At 35.5% G+C, this 16092-nt stretch overlaps 2 protein-coding genes across 4 annotated transcripts; both read right to left on the bottom strand.

Moving 5' to 3' along the window:
• Nucleotides 1-258: 258 nt before the first annotated feature.
• On the bottom strand, nucleotides 259-4870 carry LOC133686630 (probable 3-hydroxyisobutyrate dehydrogenase, mitochondrial). Of its 3 annotated transcripts, XM_062106986.1 has the most exons (11): nucleotides 4660-4869; nucleotides 3964-4023; nucleotides 3572-3660; nucleotides 3159-3273; nucleotides 2173-2323; nucleotides 2000-2082; nucleotides 1674-1769; nucleotides 1279-1421; nucleotides 924-1008; nucleotides 692-771; nucleotides 259-559 (listed from the first exon to the last, which is right to left on the bottom strand). In XM_062106986.1, exons 1-11 carry the CDS (start codon nucleotides 4771-4773, stop codon nucleotides 472-474), a joined length of 1104 nt encoding a protein of 367 aa, XP_061962970.1. In that variant the 5' UTR covers nucleotides 4774-4869; the 3' UTR covers nucleotides 259-471. The 3 variants fall into 3 exon arrangements, with proteins under 3 accessions (XP_061962970.1, XP_061962971.1, XP_061962972.1); XM_062106987.1 differs by lacking the exon at nucleotides 3964-4023 and having other exon boundaries at nucleotides 4660-4870; XM_062106988.1 differs by lacking the exons at nucleotides 3964-4023; nucleotides 4660-4869 and adding an exon at nucleotides 3797-3935.
• A 2724-nt stretch (nucleotides 4871-7594) lies between these two features.
• On the bottom strand, nucleotides 7595-12313 carry LOC133680761 (LRR receptor-like serine/threonine-protein kinase GHR1). Its single transcript, XM_062103742.1, has 3 exons — nucleotides 10539-12313; nucleotides 8866-10413; nucleotides 7595-8380 (listed from the first exon to the last, which is right to left on the bottom strand). Exons 1-3 carry the CDS (start codon nucleotides 11593-11595, stop codon nucleotides 7812-7814), a joined length of 3174 nt encoding a protein of 1057 aa, XP_061959726.1. The 5' UTR covers nucleotides 11596-12313; the 3' UTR covers nucleotides 7595-7811.
• Between the last annotated feature and the right edge of the window lie 3779 nt (nucleotides 12314-16092).

Raw genomic sequence — 16092 nt, 5'->3', positions numbered from 1 at the left:
ACTATAATAAGGTAGTCCATGTTTTCGCTAATATGGCAAAGATACGCTGCTGCTGCTGCTGCTATTGGCATGGAGGGTGCCACTCATACAGTGGTTGCACTTTTCAAAGATGATGTACCCTTCTCTCTTTTCATTCCCATTTTCAATCCTCTAAGAACAAGTTTCAAACTGTTGATATTAGTCTGTCTTCCAAAACGAGTGTTTCTTGCCCTTTGTCAAGGAAATTAAGGTGGACAGAAAAGGAAGAACACAAGGCCCTTTTCTATATGAAGCATTCTGTATTGTAAAAGTTTGTGATTCATGATGGATATGGTCACCAAGCTTCACAAAGGGTGACGGTTTTTGTTAGTGACAATTTATTTCATACAGAACGAGGCAATCAGTTCACTAGCTCTAATAATGGTTCCACCTTCAGAGTTTATGAACACTAGCGCCCTTGTTATCTGCTACTAGAAACCACTCTTTGGTCAGCTAAAGTTCATCCTGGCCGCTGTAATAATGGCGGAAAGCACAGGAGAAGTCCTTGTTTTCATGTCCATCCTTGCAGAGCTCTGTGTATCTGCACAGAATGCATTGAAGATAAAGGAAAGCAGAAATCATATGCACTCAGTTCCGACAGTTTCATGTTAGTTAAGAAAAACAAGATTCAAAAATGGAAATGTCATTTGTTGTACGAAGCAGAGGTAGTTACATCTCTTGTGCTTGGTATGTCAGAGGACATTGAAGACCAACCTCCTTGGCTGATGTTGCAGCAAGGTTCAAGTCCTTAGCCTGCATCATACAAAAGATAATGTTCATCATGCTCATGATCAGGCCAAAAACTCAAATATTGCAAGGACACAACAGCCATTCGGCAGGCAGGTTTCAAAATTCCTTCTCAATAATAATTCGAGTACCAGCGAGAAATAGGCTAAATCACCCACCATGAGCTTAGATGCAAATCCACCAGCGTAGTTCCTCGAAGCTGGCACGCCTTCCATCACTCCAGGAACTGGATTATAACTATCACTGCATGTGGGAAATATCATCCAGTTGAATTATATGGTTTCCAGGTAATTACTCATCATATTTCAAGATTTTAAACTGAAGATTCTTATTCTTCATTTTCATTTCTTAGGTATTTTGATAGTTAGTCACTCCTACTAACTCTCTAGCACAAACTTAAACTCAAACAAGGAACTGTCACTGGTTTAAAAGGCTGGCTTCTTCACAATGTCACTCGAAATTGAAGCCAAGCTATCCAATGTCAGTAAAACCTGTAACAGTCAAGACAGATACCTACTCCAACACCGAGCACTTGAAGTGTTTAAAACCTTTGTCAGGGTACCAGCAGAAATTCCAAGTGACTGACCAAGAACAAAGGCTTCTGATACCCCTAGCATGCTCACAGCCAATGCCAAGTTGTTGCAAATCTTTGCTGCCTAAACAACAAGCATCAGAGATATCAGATGCTTGAAAAGTGAACTCCAGCAGGTGAAGATTGAATATATTTTCCACTCATGTGCTGAAATGTAGCATTCCTTTTTCATTGATTGCATTTCCATTTATATATCTCAGTTGCAGGACTTAAATTGAACCCTCATGATTTTTAACATCTGATAAATTGGAAAATAAATACCCATGGTTCGAAATAAACTTAATAGGACTAGCTTTGAGTGCTAGTGATAACTTACCGAACCTGTTCCTGCTCCACCACAATAAATTGCATTTTTACCCATTGAAAGAAATAAGGGTTTGGCAGCAAGATAAGCATCCTCAGAGCCACCAACCTGAGTGAAAAAATATTTTGCCCTTCAAGTAAATTATAAGAAGAGCACAAGATGGTATTTAAGCAGTTATGTGGAATAATAGCAGTCTAAACCACCATACTCTCCCCAAGTACGGGGTCACTAGTCTCTAATCTTGCCGCCTTAAACCCAACAAAGTAACTCCAAACTGAACTTATGGAACTTATAAAGAGCAAGTGAAAAGGGATTCTGAGAAAGGTGAGAAACCATACCATAAAAGTAAGTGTACCAGCTTCTGCAGCAAGAACACCTCCAGAAACAGGAGCATCCAACATGACAGGTTTCTCCCAGTGATCTGCATAAGTCATAAGAGATATAATTCATTGTTAGAACAGGAAAGGAAGAGCATTAACGATTTGTAACAGAAAACACTACAAAGTGATACCTTTCTTTTCGTTTAGAATACAATTAGATACTGCTACAGAAACCTTTCTCGATGTCTGGGGATCAATTGTAGATGAATCTATTAACAATTGTGGTCTCATGAGATTTGCACAACGAAGCAAACCATTTGGTCCAGTGTACACATCCAATACCTGCATCATTTAGGCTACTGCTCTCATACTGACAGACAAGGCAGCGTAAACAAAAGAAGAAGGTGGAATCTTTCAAAAAGCATTTTCAAACTATTAAAATTAAACAGCATGCAGGAAGAAATATGGATGCATCCATACACAGGATAAATTGTTATAGATTAGAGAAGAGGATTTTATAGCTACTTCAGCGGTAGATTTTCATTGCGTTTGGGATTTATGTTGCAGTTTTTCACAAGAAGTGTGCTGATATTCGATGTCGTCATCCAGAAAATTGGTGCTTTTTAAGCAATGGTCATAGGCTCATTGCTGTCTAAAATCTCTCATGAAAGGCTATAGCAGCATGAATGGTTTAAATCCCCCAATTATTAGCTTTACTTTCCAGTTTCCCCATTATTTTTCCTTGCAAGCATGCCAAAACATGTTGTGAATGATTTTGTTTCAAGCCTCATTTCTACAAGCACATTATCAAAGGGTTACTTTGACTCTCTATGAAAAGAAGAACTATAGATATGAAATATTTCCATTTCTTATCTCTAAGAACCGAGAACTCTTTTCCAAATCCCTAATGCCATCCACTGGGAATTATCTTATAGTGGGATTCGATGAGCTCATTCTCTTCCCTTACCTAAGGAACACCAGCTCTTTCGACTTTATGGGTTGCAATGCAGAGGCTTTCATATTTATATTTATATTTAAAAGATTCAGTAACATAACAGAGAGGATGAAGCAATGTCTTAACAAGTTAGTACATTATATGAAGACAACGCTATGAAACCACAGAGCTGCATATATCCTGAACATCACAGACATGACCGAATGGAACTACAATACTTACATGAGATGAAGATGGCAGCATTGTTATAACAACATCACTTGCTTCTGCAACTTCAAATGGTGTTTCTTTCGTTGGAACTCCCATGTCAGAAAACATCTTCATGACATTACAGTTTCTGAATTAAAATCGAATTTTACCATTGATTCCAGGTGATTAGATATATGTATGTATTAACTTCCATATATTAAACCACGCAACTAAGTTTATAACACAGACAAAAGAGTTTCAATGCCAATCTTAGGCAAGCCAACTCCTCTCAGCACATATATGTTACCATTTTCACTAAGTTCAACAACTCTAACAGCTAGCTTTGCCAAAAGATTATAAAACTCAACCTGTTATTTACAGAACTTTGTTTCAATCAATTTACAGAAGCCATGACCACGACAGAGGGGAAAAGGCTTATGACTTACATGTCATGAACAGCCACTTTGTATCCATTCTTGATCAGGTTATTTGCCATTCTGGATCCCATATTTCCCAGCCCTATGAATCCTACACTCTGTAGTACACCAATCAATTGAAAAGGGCACGAAGAGCATTATAAAACATAAAGAAAAAAACATAAAGCAAAAATCACATGCATAGTGCATGTGATTTAACAAGCTAATTTATATACCATTTACGGTATACATTACCGAAAAAAACAAAGAAGAATAGAAGTCGTTCTCAATTTCAGGGGTGCAGATCAGGGCTCGAAATAAACCATTCATTCAACACCGAATTGAACTCCCCTTGAACTTTGTTTCACATGGTCAATAGAAATATTGTCATAAAAAATGTTACTAGCTTGATAACAACTCACACCCAGTTCCATATTTGCATAACAGTACTTGATTATGCCTCTTTTTTCACTCAAAACACCCTGCAGAACATTCAGTGAGGGAGATAAAGACTCGAATTACTAAAGGTAATCGGCTCATAAAAGAAAGCAAATGCCTTACTAGTGGAAACCTTATTTGTTGAAATTCAATAACATTTTAGTTTTCCTTCAGTCAATTTGATCTGGAAAAAAAAATCAGCAATCATTCTCCAGCAATTTTCAAACCACTGACTTTGTTATTTAAAGATTACTAGTTGTAGCCTTCTTGATTTATACACTAGACAAGCTTGAATTTTGAGTTTTAAAGCTCTTAGCAAGAATTTAAAGCCCTCTATAGTCTTGACACATGGAACACAGAACTATTTGACAGTGACACAATTCTATATTTTTTACTAACTCATTCTCTTAAAGATAATATGATTATCCATCTAATTAACTTGTTAGAACCCCAAGAAGCAAGCTTTAAAATTCTTTTAGATCAAGATTTTAAAATTATTCTCATCTGTTTAACTTGTTTGAATCCAAAGAACCAACCTTTTCATTGAGTTGTTCATCATCACCTAACCCATTTGAACTAGAAGTTTGATTCTAATCCAAAGCATGCCAAATCAGTGATTCCAACAAAACGGGTATCCACACATTACTTTATATTGTTGAAAGAGATACTAAAAGGGTTACCTCAAACTGGGATGAGAGTTGTGAAGAAGAGAATCCATGAAGTGGAACATAGTGAAAGAATGGAGATTTGGTTTTCAATAGAGACAGTGAAGCTCTCAATCTGCAGATTGCCATGGATAAGCGTCACACCTTTTTTTTCTTCCTTATCGGACAAAGCTTTGACTGGTTTTTTGGTACTATCAACTATGAGTTTACATTGGATTGTTACAGATAGCTTCTTGTCTTTTTAGCATTTTGATCTGACACATTGCGTGGCTGCTGACAGTGTTTTCTTTTTATAGGGGCAAAAAAAAAAAAAAAGCATATTCTTTAGAAGGGTGCATGAAATTTTCACATGGCAAATCAATGAGACAAACCAATATACCTTCTTGCATTTTATGACTACTCACATTCCTTTCTCCTATTATTAACCTCAAGCACTACACATGCATACGGCTAGCTCAGAGTACTCTGGACTTAGTTTACCGAATTGCGGGTTGCCTTGGATTACATGGTGAATTAAAATGATATTTTTATTAAAATTATATTATTTAAAAAAAATAAAAAAATATTCAAACTTAATTTTTATCGAGTTTCATATGATCTACCAGCCGCAAAAGTAGATTTAATAAAATGACCTCAAATTAACCACTACACATGCATGCATGTTTAACTTGCTTGCCAAATTGCAATGAATTAACCTCAAATTAACCACTACACATGCATAGATATCTAATAGCTAACTTAAAGTACTAGGAGAATTTTGATGGGAAACAGCAGCTGACATGGATATGAGAGCCAAATTATGAAATTTTGAGAATATCAATGTCCCATTTGTTGAAAGATTTTTGTCATGGGATGAAATATGGAAATGAGTAATAATAGTAAGTGTAAATTAACAATTTGTTCGTAATATACATTATTTATTTTTTATAAAATAAAATTTTAACTTTGAGTTTTGTGAATAAAGTATACTATTATTGAAAAAAATTTATCTCTTAATGGATCGTCCTAGCTCAACTAGATTAGTTAGGATTTAGTAAATTTCTAAATACAAGAATTTAAATAAAAAATAATAATTTATTCGCAATAGAATTGGAGGTGGTGGTTGTTATTGGCTACCCTTAGCTAAATTGGTACGCGTATTGTAAAATAAAGTTAATCTAACTTCTTTATTGCAGCATAGAGGTTGGTGTCTTCTCGATGGTGCTAGAGTTAGGTCAATTTGTGAAGTAATCTTAGACCTTTAATTTTGAGCTATCAGTGAGCATAGTGTTAGAGCTTTAATTATGCTTGACATTTGAAGGGTGGATTGTAGTTTTGATTCACCATGGACTTCATGATATGCCCAATTAATATAGGAATGTCAACCTTGATGAACCAATCTACTATATGTTTGTATTTATTCAATTTTTTTTAAAAAAATAAAAAATTAATATAAATAAAAATAACATGGCCAAGGAAATACTGCGATATTGTCGTGATATTTTAAAAAATATAAAAATAAGTTAGCACAAACTCCAAGTAAAAAAAATAACCTCATAAACATATCAAATCTATAATAATAACACTTTTAAAATCATTAAAAAAAATCAAATAAAACAAGCTACCAAACATACAAACATCAAGAAATGCTATCAATAATAACCGATATGAACCATCTAGGTGGTGGCCTAGTGGTAAGAGCTTGGGACTAAGGAGTTTGCTCCCTCTTAGGTCTCAGGTTCAAACCCTATGGCTGCTCATATGATGGCCACTGGAGGCTTACATGGTCGTTAACTTCAGGGCCCGTGGGATTAGTCGAGGTGCGCGCAAGCTGGCCCGGACACCCACGATAATCAAAAAAAATAATAACCGATATGATCCACACATGTCGTCTAACACCAAGTTATTAGTTGTTAAAGATAGTTCATATAAGTTACATCAGTCATTATTGATAACTTTTTTTTATTATTTTTGTGGACTATATCTAATGGTTTCAAGAGCGTTGTCATCAAAGTATGACAAAGTTATAGTATGCTTTTATGTTTATTTTTTTCCATGTATTTATTCTGAGTTCGTGTCAACTCATTTTAATAATTTATTTAAAATAAATCGTCACCAACTGTGGTTTTTTAAAATACCATAAGTGGGAGCTAAAGAGTTTCTCTAACCTTGCTATGTTTTTTCTTCTGTGTTATTTCGTGGGAAATTTCTCATAAGTCATACTACCTTTGTTAGAAAATGAAAAACACGTATTTATTCCCTAGCAAAATAATTGGACTGCAACCACTCAATATATAATGCTGCCTGGCAGTGATCGAGAGAGAATTGTGATATTTGGTTTGGTTGATAGTCTCAGTTTTCTGCGTTATAATTCCTCCTTCTCTTCTTTTATTTTAGGTTTGGGCTCCTTTTGAACAATTTTAAATTTTATTTTTATTTTTTTCTTTATCTTAAATTAATATTATTTTTTTATATTTTTAAATTATTTTGATGTGCTGATATTAAAAATAATTTTTAAAATATAAAAAATATTAGTTTAATATATTTACAAGTAAATAACACTTTAAAAAACAACCACAACTATATTTTCAAACACGTTTTATTATGGATCTGTATTTATTTTTTTCACCTGCAGTTAAAAAAATAGAAAATAAAGCTCTAAATTGCTTTAATAAGTCGATTATATTTTAATAAGATGATAAAAATAATTAGCAATAACAGTAGTAAATAGATAAAATTTAAAAAAGAATTTACATGATAACCTTAATAAAAAAAACCTTTGAAAACATGTAATTAAATAAAAATAAATAAAAGCCAATGGCATGATAAATATGTAACCAGATAAAAAAGGAGCAGCCAACTTAATTAATATTGTGTGGTTTGATTAATCATAACTTTAATGATCTTAATTAATTCTCTGATTTCTAAAAGGAAAAAAAGAAAACAAGAGATGTGAAAATACAGAGAGCAATGCAACCAAACATTCTAATCCAATTGACCACAAGATCATCAAGAAATAGCCTTGGACTGAAAATCCTCCATCCATTCCTTTTATACAACAATGGTTAATCTCAGTAGCTAACAACACTAAGATGCAAAAGAAAAAAGGACCAGAGATATGAAAATAGAGGCCAATGAGATATTAAACCTCATGTTCAAGTCCCAATCAAAATGGAACTGACTACAAACTATATCGACGAAAGATCTTCATATATGGTCTTGATGCCTGGCCTGTCGGAGACAGACCTTATACATCTTAAAGCTATTCCAAGGACCTCCTTCATTCCCTTGTCAACCGCCGGATTCACCATCTCCGGCACCAGTGCGGGATCAAAGCAATCCATTGCTCTCAACCGCACCCAATCTGTCAAGTCAACACTCCCCCCTTCCCCAGAAATCACATCACCTGCACACCTTCCAGTTAAAAGTTCCAACATTATCACTCCAAAGGCATAAACATCTGACTTGAAGGAGGGAAGTGGCTTCTTGGAAGCAGCCAACTCTGGCGCGCGATAACCCAGGACCCCAGCATCAAGTATCTGTTCAATGGTGCCGGCTTGAGTCATGAGTCGATGGAGGCAGTAATCAGCAACACGTGCATTGAGATCAGGCCCATCCAGAAGTATGTTTGTTGCTTTAAGGTTCCCATGTGGAACAGCACGGTCAAAATGGAGATAGTTCAGGCCACGTGCAACATCAACTGCTATCTTGAGCCTCTGAACCCAAGTTAATGGGGGGCCTTTTCTTCCCGGTCGATCTGAAAAGTCAGGTTAATGGAAATCAAAAGGCAACTTTGTTCAATATATGAAATTCATGCCATTACCAACGTATTTTGAAGATCCTATGATATTGAAACACATTGCTATTGAGTGGCGAGCAGATAATACTCTCCATGCATGTGATTTGGGAAATAAACATGTCTGTATCGCAGGATTACTTTTTCTCTGCCATAATACAGGTTGTAATTAAACTCTAACACTCTTTAGGCAGACAAATTTCCCACTTAGCGAGATGCAAGTATCAAACTAAAAGGCATAACGATTATTAAGTTTCACATTTACAAGACTTTGTCCTGGAGCCTCAAATTTTGCAGATATTGAAAGCATAATACACTTCACTTCAGCTGTTTTTTTTCTTCTTGCTGGGGAGGGGGTTCTTTGCTTTTCTGACTATTTTACTAGGTTTCATAGAATCGGTAGCAGTGCAACTATAAAGATTGAAGCTAGAAGATCAGTATCTTACCATAGAGAAAGCTTGCAAGGCTTCCAGGTGAGATGTAATCCGAAAGAATGAGTTTCTCATGCTGTGTGGGGCCCCAGTAGTATCCTCTCAAACCTACCACATTTGGATGCCTGATGTTTGTAAATTTTTTGGCCTCCTTGGCAAACTCCTTTCTTTGTTTTGCCACCCCTTCTCTCAACCATTTCACAGTAATGAAGACCCCATTATCCAGTGTTGCCCTGTAAGAAGTCCCATGACTGCTCCTACCCAACACTTCAGCTGGAGCCCTTGACAGCTCCTCTGGTGTCATTGTGATTGTATCATCAAGAAAGTACAGCTCACCAACCAACCGGTCCGGTGACCCTACATCCAGTCGTGCAAGGGTTTCAGCAGCTAATGAATCCCCAGACTGTGGTGACCAAGATAAATGGCTGTGTTTTGTTGGTGAGAAGCCAGTTACTGCAGCCATTTTCTCATCAGGGCTGATAATCTCAGATGATGATCCTTTCTTCGACGTCACAAGATCCTCAGCTGAAACAACCAACGCACCAGCTTTGCCTGTTCCACTAGGGCCAGAGGGGTTTGTTTGAATGTGCCTACGGATACCTGTATTTGTAACTTGACCTGGTGGATTTCTCCTTCTTATACGAATGTAAAGTATGAAGATGGCAAGCATGATAAGAATGATCAGTGCAGTCACACATGCAACAATGACTACCACCTTGACAATGGTGTTGATTGGTTTCCCCCCAGGATTTCCACCAGGAAGATTGTTTGGTCCAGGAGGACCATTTGGAAGGCTTAATCTGTTATTTCCAGGATAGAAAGAAGAAGATGGAAACCTCCTCAGGTTTTCTGGGACAACCCCAGAAAGATCATTATATGAAACATTAAAGCTGCCTATGCTCTCTGACAAGTTGTTTGGCAGAGGACCTGTGAAATGGTTTTGAGATAAGTCTAATGAAACAAGCGAGCTCATGTCAGCCATGGAACTTGGAAGGGAACCGGATAAATTATTCCCTGAAAGATTGAGCAATTGAAGACCAGCAAGTGATTCAAAACGATCAGGAAAATAGCCATCAAGCTGATTATGAGAAAGATCAATAACTTGAAGATTGGATTTACTATTGGAAGGGGGAGAGAATACAATAGCACCATCGAGTAAATTATTTTCAAGGTGGATTTCTTGCAAAGTCGGCGACATTAGTAAATCAGTTAACATAGATCCATCTAGCTGGTTCGAACTAAGATCTAGGACTCTAAGCTTTGGATACTGAGTGATAACTTTTGGGAGAGAGCTGGTAAGTGAATTATGAGAGAGGTTGAGATAATTCAAACGCAAAAATTGTGGAGCTATTTCAGGGATTGGCCCTGTCAAATGATTCTGGCTTAGATCAACATACTCAATGTCCCCCCACTTCACCATTCGGGTTAAATTTCCTTCAAATCTGTTGTTTGATAGATCAAGCACAGCACAGCTTCCCGTCACCAAAGGAAGTTCCCCGACAAGCACATTTGATGACAGATCAAGGACGCGAAGTGTTGTTGACATAATCATGCTTATTGGCCCTAAAAGATGAAGCTACAACGTGAGAGGCAATCATAAAACACAATAAACAGAACTAAGCCACTAAATGTATTACAACCGAGCACAAGCAACTCATAAAAAGCTAAAGCAGTGATTAAAGAGGTACCTGAGAGATTATTGGCACTCAAATCCAGTTCATTTAAGAGCAAAGAATCTCCTTTCAATAGGTCATTAGGAATATACCCGGAGAATTTGTTGTTGCTGAGCCTAAGGACCTGAAGCTCATAAGCAAAATCAAATCCTGGCAGTTCTCCTGACAACTGATTGTAGCTTAAATCCAACACCTTTACACTTGCAAACAATTGCATGTCACCTCCATTTAGCAGTGACCCACTAAGCTGGTTGTGGCTAAGATTCAAAAGCTTAATGCTCTCAGACATACCCGGAAGTAATCTCTGAGAACTAGAGCTCACTAGTAGATTTCCACTGAGATCAACATGACTAGCATTGGTTTCGAGAAAAAACATCCCATCTAGATGACCATCAAACATATTATCATGCAAGTCAAGCACCTGTAGACTTGAAATCAGCTCAAATCCCTTTGGAATCCTCTTGGTAAACCCATTGGAAGACAGATTCAGATATACCAGGTTATTCAGCCTTGTCAATGACATTGGCAATGACCCAGAAAACGAGTTGCCGCTCAAGTCCAACGACTGGATAGATGCAAACCCTGAAATTGAATCTGGAAGTGAGCCAGAGAAGTTGTTCCCAGCCAACGAGAGGTTCCTTAATCTCCCTAATTTACCAATCCCTGGTGGTAATGATGACGAAAACAGATTGTTCGACACATCCATAAACAGAAGGCTTTTAAAGTCACCTACATTGTCTGGAATCTTGCCAGTTATAGAGTTGTTTGCCATGGAGAGTTTGGCAAGCAATGTAAGATTTGCAAACACACTCAAATCTACATCAGCCGAGAGACCCAAGTTATCAAGAACAACCCCAGCAACATTTTCACCATTGCAGACAATGCCATTCCAAGAAGAAGGGCAGCCACCAAAATCAACGGACTCCTCATTCCATGACTCAAGAACATAACCAGTGGGGTCATGCTTGATACCCTTCTTGAATTCAAGCAATGCCAATATGTCCTGTGAAGGCAATTGCCCCATGGCAGAAAGGAAAAATAGGGATAACAGTAAAAGCCTTAAGAGCTTCATATTCAATCTATCAAAAACTGGAAAGGGGGTTTCTAGCTTCTAACCAAACCAACTAAATTTCAGACCTTACAAGCTCACAACTAGACCCAACAATGGCAGCTTGAATGTTACAAGAAAACAAGCCTTATAACAAGAAGAAACAAGCTCAGTCTTGTAAGGGAAAAAAGTTGTTAAGCTAAATGACAAGCAATTTCAAACAAGTCTCAACCATTTAACAGTAAGAACAAAAGAGGCCCGGAAAACCTTTTCTTCAAGAAACAAGAGCATTGACGTCTTTAGAGAGCATAAGACAGTACCACTCAACAAAAAATCACCAACTCGGTACTGTTACCTGACAATGGAGCTCCAAGAGACCTTTACTGCTACCAGTGACAAAAACTCAGCTTCAACAAAGAATATTTTTTTCTTCAACTGACTCCAAGCATTAAATGGCTGAGCTGAGCTACAACACCACAAAATGAGGCCCTTTCTTTGAGAGATCTAATCATCTAAGAAGAGCGAAAACTTTTAACATTCTCTCACAAGATCTCAACTTTCATTAACAATGGAGGCTTAGTAGAATCTCCTACTCTAAAAAGACTAAAACTTTAAAGCAAAAAAGAAAGAAAAAAACCCAACTTTCTAGCAAAGAACAGGGCTTTACAACAGAACACTCACGGGTTTTAGTTTATCTTAAGAAAACCACGAAGAAGAAGAAGGAATGGGACATTAAATTAAAAAACCCCGAGATTGTAAGAATTCATAAATATAAAGGGACCCATAAAATATTTTATCTTAAAGCCCTCTTTTAACTGTCCATCTTAAATCAGCTTTGTAATACAAAAAGACAAACTTTTTTCTTTAATTTAAAAAGCAACAAAACCCCATCTGCAGGCATGTGATTTTTTCATTAAAACAAAAACCCTAATTTGTTTGCATTGATTTTTAATTGTTTTTTTATCAGTCATCTTTTTTGTTTTTTTAATTTTTGAGCAATGTTGTCTGGTTGGCATTCTGTTTTTTCGATTAGAATAATATATTTTGGTTCTCGTGTGTTGATGTATATCATTTTAAGATTGTATTGCTTATTAATTTAATAAGTATAATTTTAATTTAGAATTAAAAATAAATTAACTTAAAATTATATAATTCAAATATTAAATACAAGTAAAAAAATAAAAATTGAACTAATATAACCTGATCAACTCAATAGGTCCAAGTAAAATTAATTTTTAATTTAAAATAAGATATAAAGATTTTGAATGAGATAAAATTTATTTTGAATTATTTTAATTTTTTAAACTAAAACAAGATATAATGGCAAATTTTAAAGGTAATATAACAAAATTTACAACCTTTTTTTTTTTTTTTTTTTGATTATCGTGGGTGTCCGGGTCAGCTTGCGCGCACCTCGACTAATCCCACGGGCCCTGAAGTTAACGACCATGTAAGCCTCCAGTGGCCATCATATGAGCAGTCATAGGGTTTGAACCTGAGACCTAAGAGGGAGCAAACCCCTTAGTCCCAAGCTCTTACCACTAGACTACCACCTAGATGGTTCAAAATTTACAACCTTGTTTTCGAGGGTTTTAGACTTTTAGTGTTAGAGAGCGAAAAAAATAAATGGAAAAATGTTAGGGGTTTTTTTAAGGGGTATACACATTTTTTAGGGCATAAATTAGGGCTTTACCCGCCAAAAAGACATGGAATCTTTCACTAACATAGTGGACTTCAAAAGATTTATCAAATCTAGTTTATGATTGTTTTTCTGCTAGGAAGCACTATAAATAAAAATAAGAACAATTTTGTTGGGGCTAGTGCCACGTAGGAAGATGGGCCCCACCTACTGCCCTTTGACTAGGGGCTATGAAGGGTCACTTCACCTTGCAAATCCACAAGAGGTGAAGTTGGTGAAGAAATTATGATAGGGTATGTTGAAGTGCGACCCATGGGTCCCATATTTTGGACCACCACTCAAATTGTGACACGTTGTCATTGCATGTCCCATATAACTACCACTGTGTTAATGGTACGGTACCCATCTTGCTTGTGTAAGCAAATCTAGGGGACCACATGAGAACAGATCACCAAATCCTGGTCCACAATGGATTTCTTTGCGTCCTGTTTGGTTCACATTTATTAAACTCAACTCAGTACTGCGGGTAGGTCTAGAACCCGGTTGACCCGGTCTCTAGCCATCAATTTTAAAAATTGAAAATTGAAGTTGCTGTTGCTGGTGTTTGTTTTTGATAAATAATTTGTTTTTCAAAGTAATATTTGTGTAAAAAAAATCGAATTAATGTTATTTCAAGTGTTTTTTGTATGATTTTAATATAAAAAACAAAATATTATTTTAATATATTTTAATTAAAAAATATTTTTTAAAAATACCTTGCTAATAAGTTGCATGTAAAGATTATTATTTTTAAAAAAAAAAAATAGAGCGAGTATTTATCAATCCAGATTTTCAGCAAGTGAAAATGAATATTTCTTTTGTACATGCGAGAATGATGTATAGCCGTGAGTAAAGGGAAGGATCGTCGAAACATAAATGATCACTAGATTTCTACTCATCCCGCATAGCAAAAGACGTTCAATGAAGGATAAATTAGTGGGAGGCAATATGATCATGTTCCCATTTTACACCCTCGCATGGTGTTATTCAAGTAGTTGATGATGCACTGTTGAAGAACAGGGGAAACATGAGAACGCACCAGAGATCATAGTTCTTATTCTTAGAGCCAATTTGTCTGTGGGTAACCTCCTTTAAAACTCTAATTTGTCGTGCAAAAGCATCTTTTGATGCTTTTTCCCCAGCCACCGCGGTTTGAAACGGTGTTAGCCATGCAAATCAATCGCCTGTACGTAGACTTGAAACCAGCTCAAATCCCTTTGGGATCCTCATGGTAGATCCATTAGAAGACAAACACATCCATACATACATAGATACATACCAGGTTATCAGGTGTTGACAATGGTGTTGGCAGCGACCCAGAAAAGAAGTTCTTGCTCAAGTCTATAGACTGGACTGACACAAGCCCTGAAATTGATTCAGGAAGCTTGTTTCCAGCCGATGAGAGGTTCCTCGAGCTCCTTCATTTTCCAATCCCCATCGGTAAAGATGCCGGAAAAAATCTTTCAGACACGTCCATAAACTGAAGGCCCTTGAAGCTACTTAATTTTGTCACTGATCTTGCCTGTTGTGTAGTTGTTAGACATGGAGAGTTCGAGAAGCAATGCAAGGTTTGCAGGCACACTCTCAAAGTTTACCTCAGCAGGGAGACCCAAGTAAAAAATAGATGTACATATCATATCTAAATTATCCTTGTCATTTTATACGTTTTTTTTTTCAGGCAATTTGAAATTTTTAGAATTGAATTTAGTTCTAAAAGATAAATCAATTTTTATGTTTGTAATATTCTAAATATAAAAAATAACAAAAACAAATTAGAGAGGAAACCCTTTGATTTACTACAATAATTTCTCTTAAAATTTTAACTGTTTATAACATAACAAAAATATCCCTGCTTTCTTCAGCAGTAATTTCTCTTTGGTTATCCTTGCTTTGACTTCCCTAGCTATAAAATGGTGGCTTGTTTTTTTTGCCTTGATTTTGCTGCTGAAAATTGGTTAAGATAGGCAGAATTGACAAGTTTCCTCATTTCTTGGACTTTTGAGGTTCCTTGGATTTTTTTCAACAAATATTAAATAAACAATTGATATGAGATAATTCTATTTATATTTTATTTAAAATGCTTATATTTCATGTTATTTTAAATAAATATAAGGGTCATTATAACTAAAGAAAGTGATTTATGTAACAAAAATATTTTAAATTGAAAGCAAATTAGTCGAAATTCTTAATTTAATTCAATTCCATCAGTATTCCAAACAACATAATTAAAAACAATTATAAAATTTAATATTACATTAAAAAGATAAAAATAAAAATGTAATAGGTTATCAATTGAATTCAAATAACATATAAAAATGAATTCAATTTCATATGTCATATGCTGCATGTAATTTGATTCTAAACAAATTGTTTATTTATCTTAGAAGTTAAATCTTGTCTATAAGTATATATAATTATGATTTTTGTTGTTACAATATATCATGTTAATGCAACTAATATATCTAAAATCTAATAGAACAAAAAATATAAAGCTAAATTATATCTTATCTCTTTTTTCTGTCCCTAAACTAACAAAAAAAAAATTATTCTTTTAAATAGGTGGTATAATCTTTTCTTTTAAAAAAAAATTGCATAGACGACATGTGATTCACTAGGCAAACAATATGTCGTCTACTAGTTTATTTTCTTGTCGTATTCTGTGGTTGAAGAATTAGAGGATAACTATTTTGATTCTTAAAATTTAATTTTTAGCTTGTTTTCACCCCAATAAAAAAACAACAACTAAACTCATGAGGCTGAAGGTCAAATAATATAATAGCAAGTGATGAAATTAAAAAAATATATAAAAAAAATCTAAAAAAAGTGAAATCAAATCAGGTTAA

Source organism: Populus nigra, chromosome 1 (assembly GCF_951802175.1).
Source record: "Populus nigra chromosome 1, ddPopNigr1.1, whole genome shotgun sequence".
Taxonomy (NCBI): domain Eukaryota; kingdom Viridiplantae; phylum Streptophyta; class Magnoliopsida; order Malpighiales; family Salicaceae; genus Populus; species Populus nigra.
Note: the sequence above shows the minus strand (reverse complement) of the source record. Positions and strands in the feature narration are given on the sequence as shown.